This window comes from Clinocottus analis, unplaced genomic scaffold (assembly GCF_023055335.1).
Source record: "Clinocottus analis isolate CAN_PGR_092001 unplaced genomic scaffold, fCliAna1.0.p SCAF_11, whole genome shotgun sequence".
In the NCBI taxonomy this organism is placed as follows: domain Eukaryota; kingdom Metazoa; phylum Chordata; class Actinopteri; order Perciformes; family Cottidae; genus Clinocottus; species Clinocottus analis.
This window is the reverse complement of record NW_027175832.1, coordinates 7475158-7491313: the sequence shown is the minus strand read 5'-3', so window position 1 is coordinate 7491313 and position 16156 is coordinate 7475158. Positions and strand designations below refer to the sequence as shown.

The 16156-nt window shown below is 43.6% G+C and overlaps 1 protein-coding gene across 19 annotated transcripts in view; it reads right to left on the bottom strand.

The window, feature by feature from the left end:
- The window catches only part of LOC137781520 (receptor-type tyrosine-protein phosphatase F), a 153807-nt gene that overhangs the window by 46323 nt on the left and 91328 nt on the right, over positions 1-16156 (bottom strand). For 12 of the 19 annotated variants that reach the window (XM_068570327.1, XM_068570378.1, XM_068570343.1 and 9 more), the window contains 6 exons: positions 10739-11008; positions 9306-9887; positions 8141-8274; positions 7596-7740; positions 3997-4302; positions 3052-3245 (listed from right to left, as the gene is read on the bottom strand). In XM_068570327.1, the coding sequence (XP_068426428.1) occupies positions 3052-3245; positions 3997-4302; positions 7596-7740; positions 8141-8274; positions 9306-9887; positions 10739-11008 (1631 nt within the window). The remainder of the gene's footprint in view (positions 1-3051; positions 3246-3996; positions 4303-7595; positions 7741-8140; positions 8275-9305; positions 9888-10738; positions 11009-16156) is intronic. The other 7 variants (XM_068570404.1, XM_068570413.1, XM_068570472.1 and 4 more) reach the window with 1 other exon arrangement.

The window sequence follows — 16156 nt, the reverse complement described above, 5'->3', positions numbered from 1 at the left end:
AATGGGAACGAGGGGGGGGGGAACGAGTGATGTGGAAGAGAAGGAGCTGTCATGATTGATGGAGTGAAACGGGCTGAGGTGCTTCTTTTCTCTTTTTTTTTCAGATTCACATTCAACTTCAATCTGAGGCAGTGAAGGCCGTAGACGCGGTGAGGCATTGCCTCGCTCGCTCCCACACACAGACGCACACACACAACACAAAAACGCATGAGTGGTCAAACAAAATGGACCTGGAAAAGTAGTGCTGAATAAAGGCAAACTTGTGCAAAACAAATTATAGAAACACAGACAGTGGCTAATGGCTTTAAAATCAATCAATCAATCAATATATATATATATATATATATATATATATATATATATATATATATATATATATATATATATATATTACAAATGGCTATATAAAAGACATAGGCCTATAGGTTGCTGTGAGTGCACCATGATGGAGCACTCTATGTGGTGTGGAGTTGCCCACTCAGGTTCAGGCCACCTTTCCGATAGAAACATGGTTAAAAAGGGGTTGATAACATCACACTGTTAACATGACCTGTGGTTTAAATTTAGCAGGGAAATGAGGGCGCTGTGTGGGCTCCGGCTTGAAAAGAAAAGAGGCGCTTTAACTGCCCACGCACACGCAGGCTCTCCTCGTTCTCCTCCCAGCGTTTCAGCTAACCCTGAAAGAGGGTGAAGAGGAGAGAAGGAGCCAGAAACAGAGAGACAAAGACAAGATGAGAGGTCACCGCGATTTTGACAGAATCTGCAATCCAAAGAAATCCGCTTAGATTTGTGATTGAAGCCTAAGGTGAGGTTGTGCTATGTTGTGAGAGCGCTGGAAAACGTTGTTTTGTCCCTCCTCACAGGCTTACTGTGCAGTCAATGCAGGTGAAGGGGAGGATATGGAACTGATTTCACAACACATTTGGTAAATTCTTGAGAGAAACACTAGAAGAAAATTGTTTTTTTCCTGTTATTCATCATCAATTACAGGTGAGCATTTGTGGGATTTGCATGAGTCTAGGATGAGTCATGAACTCTTCTCAGCCAGCTGGAACACCTCCTGCAAGGTTGATCTAACAATGAGCATGTCTGCTCATGTTATCTGTTTTTTTCCCCCACTTGTTGTTGGTTTATGGGAATGAAAAGATATGTGAGAAAAAGGAGGGATTGTTCTAAAACCTGTTGAGCGGACGTGGACAAGGGAGCGTCGGCTGACTGTGTGGTCTTTAAGGACGTCTGGGCAGGTCCTTGCAGGTTGGCTACTCGACGCTGTCTCATAGAAAACAATCCGTTGAGATGACTCAATCAAGGGTAACCAACCTGCACGCAAGCCTCTGGTAATTTAACAACCGGCTTCTCAGGCAGGAAGGGTGCAAAAGGAGGCCACGGAGAGAAAGGGAGGGGAGAAAGGAAACAATAGGAGGAGGGTGGATACGTTCAGGTTTCTGCCAGGGAGGGAAAGGTGAGTTTAAAGAGGTGTCCTGGAGATCAAACTGGAACATGAGAGCTACCCTGAGCGCCAAATTGCAGCGTGTCTTAGTGTTTATTGTGTGAACCTGGCACAAATGAGACATGGCAGGGAGCATTGTTTGCACAACAAGTAGGGTCGTGTTCAGTTCAGTTTTCATAACGCAAAACAAAGTCACGCTACCCATGTCCAAAACACTTCCAGGAAGACGAGAAGCCACCGTGTTTTTGTCTTCTTTCAGATCAAACGATGCGTCTCTGGCTGTCAAGAACTCAAGTTCACAGTCACATATAAGTGACCTGTCAGTAGCAGCTGCAAGAAGGTACTGCTGTGAAACAAAGGTGTTGGGATGTGTTTGGGAGTAGAAGGTGGACCATTTAGCCAGATGTAGAGAAATGTTCAGCCAGAGCCTCACTTGCGCACTCATTCTCAGCTCTATCTGGCCAAATTGACCTTAATGTAAATTCTATATTATAAAGCTGCATGACAGATGTGCTTGGGGTCGTTTGACAACCACATTATGTATTTATCACTGAAGGCCCGGTTACACTACTGGGATCAACGAGCTCCTACTTAGCCTCACTTGGCATGTAGCACATCTGACATGTCATTTCAAGGTGACTTTGACAGTGCTTCCTCTTCTGTAATGATAAGACTGAAGACGGCGGAGTGTTTGCCAAAGCAAATGAGGGTTAATACTCCACTCAAGGGAATCGCAGTGTGCTCTGCCTGGGAACTAAACCAGCAACCTGTTGGTCTCCCTAAGTACGGCTGCAAAGCATTTATTGGCAAATGCTGCTCAGAGACTCCGAGACCTGATTTTTTTTTTGTGGTGTTCCTGCTGCCTGGGAGCGCTTACTTGTTCAAATGAGATGTTCATGTGTTAGGCCATCAGGGGTGCGAGTGAATGCGTGTTCGTGCAAATGTTACTCCCGGCAAACAATCAGAAGGAGGCTCTTAAGCTGGTCTCTCCTCTCCCGAAGAGAGGGAAGAAGTAAGACTGGGGTTTTGGTTTTAAAATATTCATGAATCTCTGAATCCCTCTTAAGGATTACAATCTCTCATTCATCTCATGGTGTCACATAGCTTTGGGCGATTCGGAGCAGCCAGCATTAATGTGTTCAGGGCGGTGTCAGGAAAATAACTCTAATTTATAAACATGGTAACAAGGCAGTGCATATGTATTACTGCTAAAACCCGCAAAGAGAGGTGCATTGATTCCACTAAGCCCCATCCTGATGTAACACATATAAAATATTTAATAGCTATTACTGTAGAATTAGAATGGATCTTGTTACGACAGCTAATCCAAAGCTCTGGGAGCGGGGTACCAATTTAGAGTTAAATGTCACATGTGGAAAAAGATGAAAAAGAGAGGAGGGGTGGGGGGATACTGCAGTCGACAGAAAGAAAATTCCAAGTGTGTCACCCGGTGTGGGGGAAATGAAGTGTGAACTCAGAGAATGGAAGGGAAAAACGGGAGCGGTGGAGAATGAAAATAATGGGAAATGAACATAAGACAGCTATCGACAGTGGAAGGGAGACAGAGAGTGACTGAACAAGAGTAAGACATCTCCCAGTACCTGTGCCTCTGGCAAAGCAACGTCCATGATGTTAGGCTGGCCTCTCGGTTCGCCGTTTTCAAGCCGAGAGAAAATGACTTGGTAGCCTCGGATTTGGCCGTGCTGCTTCCCCTGCATGGGCGGCTTCCAGGTAACCCGGATTGCCGTGGAGTTTATGGCCTCAACCTCCAGCTTCCTGGGTGGGGCTCCAGGCACTGGACATCAGGAGGAAGGGGTGGGAGGTGGGGGTTGCAAGAGTAAGACAGAAAGAGAGAGAGACAGGACGGGGCAAGAGTCAGAATATGCTGAGTCGGTGATTTTCCGCACTTGACTGTGTTTTGTGGTGTGGAGCCAAAAGCTATCACAATAACGACTTCTGAGTGATTTTGTATCGACTTGAGCGCTCCGTGGAAGGAAGTGATACTAGATTTGGTCAAGAATCAATTGACCGTCGATAACTACCATGTCCCCAAAACACCCGACGGCGGACTGCATGTGCTCTAGTGTCTGTAATGCCCTTCATTTTGGTATGAAATTAGCTGTGTTGCAACATACTTCAACCACATTAATTATAGAGGACTCTCTTAGGAAAAGCCACTCTATATCACACTGCAAACAAACCGAGGAACAAGTGAGAAAAAGAGGCAACAGCTACTGAATGGAGAGAGGGAGTTCTGCTCCACTTCTATTCCTCCACCAGAAGACAAGAAAACAAGAAGGAATTTAAACAGTGAAAACACAGGAAGAGCTTGGGCCCATGGGTGATGCGCCTTAACCTGCCGTAGATGTAAACATCTTGAAAGAGAAGGTGGCCCACTCTTGTACCACTATTGTCTCATTACCGCAACATGATCAACAAGGCAGAGTGAAATGTGCACAAGAGGTTGAAGAAGAAGTGAAGGGAAATAGAGACAGGCAGCCCCAAGCAAAAGAGAGCACTCTGCTAAAGGGGAGGTGACAACCTACCATCCTCTTTGGTCCTCATCCTCACTGGGGCACTCTCAGGGCCCGGGCCCACATCAGTGTGTGCCCTCACCCACACCTGATACTCAGTCCACTTCTCCAGGCCCTCCAGCAAATAGCTGGTGGCGTCGGCACCGATGCCCATCACATCATGCCGCTCCGTGTCCTCCCCGGCCAGGGCTTGGTAGCTGACTGTGTAGCGCACGATGGCGCCGTGGCGGCTAGCCGCGGGCGGGGCCACCCAACTCACCTTGAGGCTGGTGGAGCTCAGGCTGACCAGATGTACATCCTGAGGGGGGGCGGATGGGGCTGTAGGGGAGGGGAGCACAACTACATGGACGGGGGCACGGATCAAGCAAACAAAAAAAAAAACACAAGCACACACAAGGCAAAAACTATGGAAGCTTTTTGTACAAAAGATAATTACAATGTAACATTCAAAGTGTACTATATTTGAGTTTCACCATCTATATTTTGCATGAAAAAGTGACAGTGGACCCTGATATCGTTTCCTGATAACAGGGTCCAGCCAACTGATTACATGTTTTGTATATGTCATTGTAATGAAAGTCTATTTCTGAGCGGGTGGAATCACAAATAATTGTCCCTCAAAATGTCGGCGGTACTTTTATTACAAGTTTGAATGTTACATTTTTATTTTGTATTATACTAAAAAACAAAAAAAACTTCCATACTAAACAGGATGCTGCCTCCGGACTGAGAGATTGGCTGCAAAAACACATTACCAGGCGACTGCTGAAGCTGTGTTTGGAACTGCATTTACGTGAGAGGCCATGAAACTACAGGGTGGGTTGAACCGAATATAAAATGTGCCAAATTTGTACAAGGTTATGTTTTTGTAAAGACGTAATTTGTCCCAAACTGCCCTCTCTGCTGCCTCTCGCAGCATGCAGAGGGAGCAATAAACTGGCCAGAGATGTGCGAGTGTGTGAACAAGTGCTTGACAGTGTTGACTGGTGTTCACACATCGATGCCGAAGCTTTGGGCTTCAAAGTGTTTGTGAGACACTGCTCAGTGCTGCAGCTGAGACACACTGGGCTGTCAACAAAGTCATACATAAAGCTATCATTTCATGAACATCTTGGCTCTTGTCAACATCTGGTTGGTAGCCATTACAATGGAAATCACTATTGATATGATTTCTGCTGCGTCATTAACCTTTTGGATTTCAATGACTGCAAACAAACCATGTAGCCCTGTTGTAGCGATACGATTTTGGTTTTAAAAAAACTGTCTAAAAGGACATCAATGTGTTATTTAATGTCAGATTCAATTGTATTTGGTCCACATCACCCTGCTTTGTTTTATAATCACTATAAAACATAGCACAGGCCCGTCTCTGTATGTGTAAAAATGAGTTAAAATTTGTTCTATAATAATAAGATTAATAACTACGTCTATTTACAACAGCCACAGCCTTGAATATATGTAAGCTCACAAGTCCAGAGGTAAAAACAAAACAAAAAACAATATACTATTTGAAAAAAAGGACAATAAACAATGAAACCAAACACAATAGCATTCAAACATTTCGTGCATCTAACTCAATCACAGACTTGTTCAAGAAAAAGAAATTCAAACCAAGGTGTTGCATGCCCATGACATTTACTTATTTTTAATAAGCAGAGCAATGAACAGTTTCCCTTCAATATGAATCCAATAAACTAATGGCAAAACTTTCTAAAGCATTGACGCAGAACAGAAGAGGGCTGAGTCTCCTCAGGCGGTCCCTGATCAACGAGGGAGTGGACAGGAAGCCACACGGACCCAACAACGCTGCGTGTACTACAACGAAGGTGACAGACGGAATCAAAGTAATGATAATGTTTCGCAGAATAAATTGCGATATTGAGGTCCTGAGGAAAATTATGCAAAATTAAAGTCAAATTGGATGAGGTGAGAACAACACCAAAGGAATTACATGACTTCAAAGCAAGACAAAGAGTTGGGCTAAATAGAGATTGAATTATAGATGAACGCAAAAAAACACTCTACCTCTGCTTCCTCCAAATGAAGAAGCTCAATATCAAATATTTTCACTGCTGTCTTTAGTTTTCATCCCGTGTCTGATTTTTGCCGTTGGAGATAACCTTTTGTTTGAAAATCTGATTATGTATTGCACTTTGAACTATTGCGTTTTAATTTTCATGCGACATGCGAGCATCATGCGACTTTCACATGTCCTCAGCTGAGTAGCTGAGTTGAAATGTTTCATCATATATTTAAACAGCTGAGTTATGTTCATTGCTCTGAATCTTAAAAAAAAAATTATACTAACCATTTAAATGCAGCACTAGAAAATGTCACACTTTTCCTCTGCCATTTGCCTCAGAACCCTCTGAAGGCTGCTGCTTATTTCATGCACACCAGCCTCCTGCCGCATGAAATCCAAATTCTGTTCTCCAAATTATGTGTCCTTGTGACTCCTGCTGTCAAGAGGCCCAAGGACAGACTCATCACCACTCGTGATCTCAATTGACAGTTATATAACTCTGTGCTTGTCAGAGGTGTGAGCTCCTCAATGATTGTCTCTGTTCTTATATGGGAAGATTTCACAAGGACATATCATTACATTCTGCAGTCTGTTGAAGTCTTTTCTTTTCAAGTTTATTGCTGCTCAAATGAAGTCAGAATCTGAACTTCCTTTATTGTTCTACACAGTTGTTTTTGTCTACAACAGCCAGATAGTGTTGCAAAGCTCTAAAGTGCAGCATTTTGTAGCATATGTGAGTGTGGGAAATCAGCCGTGACTAATTAACATTAATTCCATGAGAAACATGAATACAGACTAAAACTAAACATGTCTGTTGTAGGATGTGTGTGCTCTCTGCTAGCTAGTGTCTGTACTATAGACTCCTAAAAGATCTTTTGTGAGGACAGAAGCTCCACTCTGTTCCACCTCTGAACAACCGCAGTGTTTCTGTAGTTCCAACAACTCAAACAGAGTGATACGTCTTCTCTCTAGTAGATCAGGTCATATCAGTTTCGTGATTCACTTCATTTAAAGTTAAACTTAATTTATTTCATAGATACAACTTAAAAATGAACCATCATTACAACCATGTTAACCTTTTGTTTTCAATTAAATGCAGTTCTGTGCAGTGCAAGGTACAATTTCACTGCATATGTGTGTGAGGTGGTACACGTATAGTGTCACCACAGCAAAAATCAGCTGGCAGAGAGTGACATTTTTAGTGCTGGCACTAGTAATGCACATAATGATATGAGGCAAAAAATGACAGCACAGCTCACAAATGTGGGAACAAGACACATTTAACGTACCTTTGACACTGAACTCAGGGCCTGTCCTCAGATAGATGGACAGGAGGGTTAGTGTTGGTGACAGGGGGGAGGTTGTGGAAGCGTGAGGCTGGCCGGGTTGGCTGCACTGTCAGCATTTTATGTTGTGCTGAAATTGACTTGACATTCAAGTTGCCAATGCAGCCTGATTTTAGCTCTATAAAACTCAACTTTCCCCTGTCTAACCTGCTTCAGCCGGCTGTTGGTGACCGTTGCTTTGCAAAATCGTTGGTTAGTGGACAACAAGGAGGTCAGACAACGGAGAGAAATCATGGACTTACTGGACTGGGCGGTGCGAGCCTCGACGGGCTGAGTATAGACGCCTAAACCCATCTCAGAACGGGCCGCCAGCGAGAAGCGGTACAAGGTGTCAGGCTTTAGACCTTCAACAGCATAGGAACCAGCTGGGTTGAAGGTCACATGTATCTGGAGGGTTACATATCAAACAGAAAGAAGCCACTCAATTAAAGTCAAAGTCAGTTACACAAGTCTTTTCATGTGTTGAGCCTAGACTGTTGTCTCTCCTTCCTACATGCCTACAAAATAAAGAATGCAGCCAAATTTAAGAGCAACTTGATCCAAAAACAAATTGTCCTCTTTACAACTGGTGCAGTAGTCCAGCAGAGGTGAATGAAGGGCCGCAACACAGAGAGACAGAGCAGAACAACTGTGCTGTCTGTTACTATAGTAGATCTTCCTCATGGCTGAGGAGTTGCATTACTACAACAACATTGCTTCAGCCAAGGCTTCCCATTCAGAAGAATTGCATCATAAAGAGAGAAAACTAGGTCATACAATAGTTATAACTTCACGTTGTTTTTCTAACCTTGTTCTCCGAGTCCGTCTCCCAGTACTGCAGCTCATACTTAGTGATGGGGTCCTGTACGGGCCACAGCCACGTTAGCATAATGCGGCTGTCCAGCTCGGCTTCGGCCTCAAAGCTGGACGGCTGGGCAGGAACTGGGTACACAGGGATGAGAGCACAGAGGTCGAAGAATTAAATTTAAAAAAAAGGCACATTACTAAAGCTTAATCTTCTCCACAGTGTCAGCAGCAATAACCAAAAATACAAGTGTCTGGGAAGGCGTTTGCAGAGCTGTAGGTGCAGACATGCAGCGTTATTGCAATCGTAATTAATACATTTTACGATGTTGGAAAAAAAGGCAAAGCAAATTTAATTCAATCTAGTCTTAATTATGGAGGTTGGTCTGGAGTTCTTTACCCAGTGGACTGCAATATTTCATACACACACAAACCACATTATCACGTTCTTTATTACATGTGTATTGAACTACTAAACCACAAAAGTAAGGACAAATAAATGAATAAATGGGGAAACTGAATACAACGTCGCAACCAGGTATTAATATATTATTTGCACCGTTCAACATCTCAGAGTTTAATAAGAAGCACCAGGGATAATTGTGAAGCAATTTCATATTAATTCAAATTTTTTGGGTAGATGCTTATCCTCTCCTCAACCCTTTGTTGTGGAAGCTTTTAACAGACTTTGGTCAATTCAGAGAGTCTTTTCAAAGTCTCTTTTCTTCCAATAGTTGCTGGAAGCCTGCGTGGTCTTTGTGGTTTTATAGACTTCTGCCCAGGGGTCCAATGTCACTGGCGCAAAATGCTAACCACTCCCATCAATAAAACTCTTTGGTATCACTCTTTTCTTTTTATAGAATTAGAAGTAAGATAGAAGATAGAGGCCATAAAAAGTGTGATGGGGATCTAAATTGACCGGTTTGTCCTCAAGTATTCTTTCTTGAGTTTCTACTTGTCTGTCTTGAGCCAGAAATCACAATTTTTCTCTGTCAACATTGGTCAAATAAAATACGTAAGCTAACTATAGATATATATAGACTTAAACTGCTTCCTTGTCTAATATCACATGTTAGCATACTTGTTGGTGGTAACACGACTGGCCCATTGTACACATGCACATGAACATATACACGTTAATGAACACAGAGTAGTGGTTGACTGCTCACCTCCCTGCTGGGTTTTGACTTGCAGGATGTCAGAAGGTGGCCCGTCACCTACCGAAGTGAAGCCTAGCACCCTGAGGCTGTAGGTGATATCAGGAGTCAGGCCTGAGATGGTAGTCAGACTGCTGTCATCGGTGTTGTGTTTCTGCCACGCGCTGAGCGGCGCCGTCATGTCTGAGCTGTAGTAGACCCGGTAGCCTCTGATTTGGCCGTTGGGTTCCTCGGGCGGTTCCCACTGTACCAGCATTGTGCTGGCACTCAGCATGCGCGCTTGGACGTGCAGAGGTGGCGAGGAGGGGGCCTGTTCACCGGTGCGCGTCTCCACAGGGTCGCTGTGCGGCCCGCGGCCAATGTTGTTGACAGCCATGACACGGAACTCATACTCAGAGTAGGGGCTAAGGCCACCAATGCTGTATCGCGTAGTGGCCACTCCTTCCACTTCCTGGAAGCCATTGTCTGAGGACTTGGCTCTGTACTGGATCATGTAGTAGGAGACGGGTTCTGGGTTTCCAGAGTCCCAGGTAAGAGTCACACTGGTAGCTGTGGTCTCAGTCACAATGAGGGAGGTGGGGGGCTTTGGCAAGGCTGAGGAAGGAGAAGTGGGGTGTTAGCTTTTATATCAAGTATGGACTTTTACGACGTGCGGCTAATTTGAGAGAAATTGGATGTCTGACACATTTGACACAATGAGTCTTCAAATGTAGGCACAATACAGCTAAAATCAGCTCTGATTAAAAGAAAAAAAGAAGCATGGCTTGTCATGTAATTCTCTGTTCTGTAACTCATAGCACTGAAATGATAGTTTCGTAAGCTAATCCTTATAGTGCTGTCAGCAGCCATTATCCACAAATGAATAGAAAAGCAAGACTGAAATCCCAATTTTGTGTTTTATAACCGGTCACGACTGATAATTCAGGAAAATTGCATGTGGTTCCTGCTGTGACTGGATGACAAATACAAACAGAGTCTTCCTTGAAGAAGGGGGTTTGTATTGCTGTGGTCTTTCTAAGTGACTGCGTATCGATCAGTTGAGTGGAAATTGGGATCAATACGAGGAACTAATGATAAGAGCGGCTGCAACAGGTAGGTATACACACAGGTGGGTAAAGCCACACTTACGCAAACACTTAGATACAGAAAAAAAGAATTCAACAAACACAAAGAAAGAAACATGTCAGCCCTGAAATTAACGGTCATTAGACTGCAACAGACTTTAATTTGGACCTCACAGGATCAACAAAGGCAGGAATGACTACGTGCAAAGGTTTCGGAGGCCTTTGGAAAGTTGTTTCTTATATTTCAAAATATTTCATTGTCAAATCAGTGTCTCAAATAAACAGCAAAAGCAGCACAGTTTGTCACATCAACAACCTCCCACATAGATACAGCAGCAGACAGAACCACTGGTCTGAACTGGTCTGATCAACGGTCCTTACCTTTGACAGTGACCTGAGCAGTGGCTTCTATCATGCCCAGAGAGGAGATGGCCACACAGGTGTAGTTGGCTGACTCGCGGATGTTGGTGACCTCCAGCACGTTGCGTCCCAAAGGCATCTCTTCCTCCTTCGTCAGCTCCACCTGACCCATCGTCCACTTAACGTAGGGCATCGGCGAGCCCACTGCCACGCATGTCAGGTTGACGCTGCCGCCCGGCATCACCTCTTGATTGGTGGGAGGAATTGAGAATCTGGGTGGGACTCTTCGCACTAAAGGGTCGAAGAGAGGCAGACAATGGTGAATATGTAAGAGAATGTCAGATGAATATGATAGTTTTCTGTTATTTAATGAATGGTCTTGCCCCATGACAAGGCTAAAAGCTAACTCAGGAAAGCTAATCAAATGGGCTGATCGCTTTTGTCGTCATGTGCAAGCAAGCACAATGGGGATAATAGGCCTGTTACGAAATGGCTCTGAAAATTCACAATAAAACTTTGAGGGGGTGTTTTATCCTCGAGCCTACAAAAGGGGGTATAATCAAAAAATAGCCCCGAGACGATGTCTGGCCCTCTTTTGTCAGAGTGTCAAATGGCAGCGAGAGTTGCATCATTGAGAGACCCCGTGGAGATGGCATTGTTTGATTTCTCCTCCCGCTCCTTCTCTCTGGCTCCTTCTGCTCAGCCTGTCTTTCTCCCTCTCTTTGTGCAGTTCTGATATGCAGATAGGCTGACATTAAAAAGGGTTCCCATGGAGACTAGAAGGGCCCGTTGACGTCGCCAGGGACAAGGCAAACACCGATGCAGCATCTCCATGCAAAGCTGAAAAGCTGGCCCAGAATAAACAGGCAGCCAGCATTTACATATGACTTGTTTTCTGTCTAAATAAAGACACACAAGAAATGCTCGCCGTATTTACACCCTTCAGATCTTTTTCTGGTAAACTTTGGCAACCGTAACAAACTTGTCCGCTTGACATGGCAAAGAAAACTTAACTTCACAGTGTTCTGTAAACATACATCAGTGTCAGACCTGTTAAAGTTACGAGATGCTGAACAGTCGCATACTAAGTGCTGAAAGTAGGAAGGAGGAGCGGGGACTTCTTCAACCTTGATTATGGAGAAAATGAAGCCAAGCCAAACACTCAACTCCCTCGTGAGGACCAATTATTGCTATCCCATGACTGCTGGTCGCATGTATTCAAAATACTACAGCATGAAACTGTCCCTGCAGAATTTATACCGCCTGTTTCTCCTAATGGACTACAACATCTCTGTGTCTCACTGCGAAAAAAAAAGAACCTTGACTGTAATTGCTCTTTTGCACCGGTCTCCATGAAAATGGATTTTCAAATGTGAGCCTTTTTTCCCATTCCCCCAATCCTTCAGCACCCCCCCCCCCCACTCCTTCTCCCAATCTAATTTGAACCAGAACTTTGTTATAGCTATGCTTGTTATTCCCCTCATTATACGGTGAAATGGGAAAAAAAAAACACAAAAGCACTTTTTGAGATTCCAGTCAGGAGAAGGCTGGTTCTTCGGACTGCACCATAATAAGGGGAACCTGGTTCTGACTTATTTGAATTTTCCCAAAATAATTGAAGTATCGTACCTGCTGCCATTTTTATTTATTTATTTTATATATATATATATATATATATATATATATATATATATATATATATATATATATATATATATATATATATACACACACACAATCATGTGGGCTTGAACTACTACCCATAAAATAATAATATCCCAATTCTTGTTTGTTTTTGTTTCATTTCAAGATACATCAAAACATTGCAGTTTGTTTCATAAGAAATAACCTTTTCAGAAGGTGTGTGGCAAACAACAACAAATCAATTCAACACAAGGAACAGTTAAGAGGTCAGTAATGATCGAGGACAGAGTAATGATGACCCTTTCATATTAACAATCAGGTGAAGTTTACACAATGACTCAATACACATGAAGACACTGCTTTAGTGAGCTTCTACATTATGAAGGAAGGTTTCATGCAGGAAAAAAGGGACACATATGACGAAAGATTTGCATCAGCCGTGACATCTGCTTTCTGAGGGTTCATGAGCATGTGGACGATTTTTTAACAGAAAACACGGGACAGGCTGAGGAGTGTTTCTGGCCTGGGAACAGGACAGGGACGACATTCTCAAGCAAAGCATGCGCGGGAGCTGAGGAAAGATACGGGACGGGATCACAAGCCTGAGTACACTCGGAGAGGAAGATAAAGGAAGGACTTGGTCCAATTTCCTCATATATTTTGACTGAACATCTGATTTCCAGTATGACTAATGCACAACAGACCTAAGTTATAGTATTTAGAGAAAAAAGTGTGAGTATTCCACTCATGTTGGCCACCACTTGTGTCTTCTCACACAACTGTAACATTCTCTTGAGCTATGCGTCTAAAAAGAAAACACATGAGAGCAGCCGTCCTAATGTAAGACCATTAAGCTCAAAGTATCTGTTATTCTTTCATGATTCCATAGACTAAACCGTGCTAAGAGCAGTCAGTCAATGGGGCCTGTGTATATTGAACACTTAATGTTGTGAATAATTCATGGCGTGCGGTTGAGTTTGGAGAGGTGCTGTGGAACAAAATGACTCGAGGGCAGGTAATTGTTATCGATTCCCCTGAAGCCTCTCTCCTGTTGAGAGCGGCGTGGAGAGACGGGCTCCGGGACTCTATCAAAACCACAAAATAAGCCCTGTCTCCACTCTGCATGCCTGCTTGCTGGATACCTATAAATTTAACTGCCTTGACAAAGTGCCCAAGGATAGCAGAACCTGTCCAGTCAATCAATATCTGAGCAAACTGGCACAGAGTCAGCGGGCTCCCGGGTTTCCTGGCAGCAGCACTGGGCTCTGCTGCTTCCATAATGGCTGATCATCCCTCCTGTCAGCACACTGCCAGCTCATTCTTACATATTCTATAGGTCAGCTCTTTGAGCGGCAATGCATTGCAGATGGTACAAGCGAAGAGATAATTTCCAAAACATTACCTCCTCTCTCTTGGACAACGCCACTGTCATCATCCATTAACTCTAAATCAGAGGTTCAGTCTATAAATGTGTGGACAACAGAATAAACGTATTAATAACTTGTTTGCTGCGGGGCCTCCTTCTACAATACCACACGAAGAAGAGCTGGAAGTCTGTCTTCTCATTAGGCGAATGTGTTCCTCCTATCACACCCTTCAGTCTCTGGGGAGAGGATGCCCATGGCTGTAAAATAGACATAATCCCCTGAGAATGAATTTGTCAGCTCTGATACCCATGTCCCTCAGTTGAGGAGGAGGGGGTGCTGCTACCTAAATACCTGACAAATCCGGTTGCCACCTGAATACCGGTGTAATCCATCACACACCTCTAATGGGCCTACAGAGGCGGATAGAAAAGTCTGAAGGTGAAAGGAGCTATAATTTTTAGTGGATGGGGTTGACATTAACAATACGAGTGCAGTTGGGAAGAATGGCCGCTACATTACAAGACAGAGATCTAATAATGACTAAAGCAAACTTCACAGGGACTCCTTGTGTGTCTTGGCAAGGCTAATTAAAACACGGTTTGGGGGAGTGGCACTGGAAGTCATGCAAGAACTATTCAGGGATTCATGCAGTCGAGGAGACAAAACGACACATTTACAATGCACGGATTACGGAGAGCTATAATTAATATTTGGGGTTTTCAGGGAAGGGTTATGGGTGTCTTCATCAGAGGGCCTGGAAAGGATGGTTTACCTCCCCTCAAATCGGTATCAAATTGAAGGGAGGGGATTAAAAGTGAAAATGACCAACCTTCACGCTGATCTGTTTGCGGATGAAGTGATTTGATGGAGGTGAGCGATGGAATGAAAAGATGCAAAGTGGAGAGGAAGACAACACAGTGAAACAGAACAGTGTTTCCGTAGACACAGTGGAGGTTAGTGACATGGTACAGAGAGGCAAAGTAATGCATACACACAGGAACATGGAGGGTAACTCTTACAAAGGATTCAGTATCTTCAGCATTTATCAAATGACATTGTCAAATCTATTATTGTAAATCAAACTCAAACAGATTAGCTGTAAAACATTTCAATGAAATATGACTTTGGTTTTGCACACTTTAGTGTTACATTATTTTGAAGTCAAATCTATTTGATTTTGTATTATATTAATGATAGACTGAAAGCACAGTACTTTGCTGAAGTAAAATACATTGGAAGTGCTCCTGTCCCCACTCTTTTTCTTCAGAAAATTGACCTGAATTGATCGTTTTGTAAGGTACTCTCCGTGACACACACACACACACACGCACACACACACACACACACACACACACACACACACACACACACACACACACACACACACACACACATTGAACAGTATGAAGATATTTTGCTTAGAGAAAAGCCAGACTGCAGCACTTTATCCTGTGTGACATATTGACGTTTCACATGGATATATGAAGGAGTGCCGGCAGACAGGAGCTGACATCCCTCCTCCATTGTGGGATAAACACTTGACAAACGAGCGCTCGTGCACAATCACAGGACGCTTGTGATTCTGCCCACGTTGATGGAGTCCACCTTTAGAGGAGGGTCACAAAAAAGGACCCACAGCAAACAAGGTGCACACCAGAACTGTCCACTTACTTGATGGTAAGTGGACAGACATAAATAGATGCACAGACAGGAAAGGAAAAAACATCCATGAGCAGACCCCCGCCCTGCTCCACCTTCAGTCTGAACCCTGCTCCCCCAGGGAGAAATATGAGGACACTGTTCTCTTTTGGCTCTAAAATGTCAAAACAAGGGAGTTGACGGTGGTGCTGGCAGTATGTTTGTGTACCTGCAGACATGAACTGGATCAGGTAGCTACAGTGTGTGGAAGAAAAAAAAACAGGAACACATTCGCAGACACAAAAGACTAAAAAGCTAAAAACTAACCCGTGACAAGCCATTTCATGCGAGTCTGACAGGCGTGTGTGTGTGTGTGTGTGTGTATGTGTGTGTGTGTGTGTGTGTGTGCGTATGTATGTATGTGGACGGGTGTCAGAGGGGGTTCATCGAGAATAACGCCACAAATCATTCTCCCTTGGTAATCTTTTCCTGTCACCTACAAATAGTGGTTATTATGTTAGTGACATTTCAAGGCGAGACATGACTCTTCGAACAAGAGAGGCTTAAATTCTTAGCAGGCTGTTAAAGTTAATCACCTGATCAATTGTTATTATTTACTCAAAAGCTTATTCAAAGTATCATTTTGTTTTTGTGCTGGAAGTTTGGAATCAACCACCTTTTTTACAGCCTCCTGCTTCACATCGTCAAATGACAGTTTGGCTCCCAAAGCTTCTTACGTTTACATGTTCTTATAAGTGTGTTGTAAGCCCCTCAATCTCCCGCCGGTGTT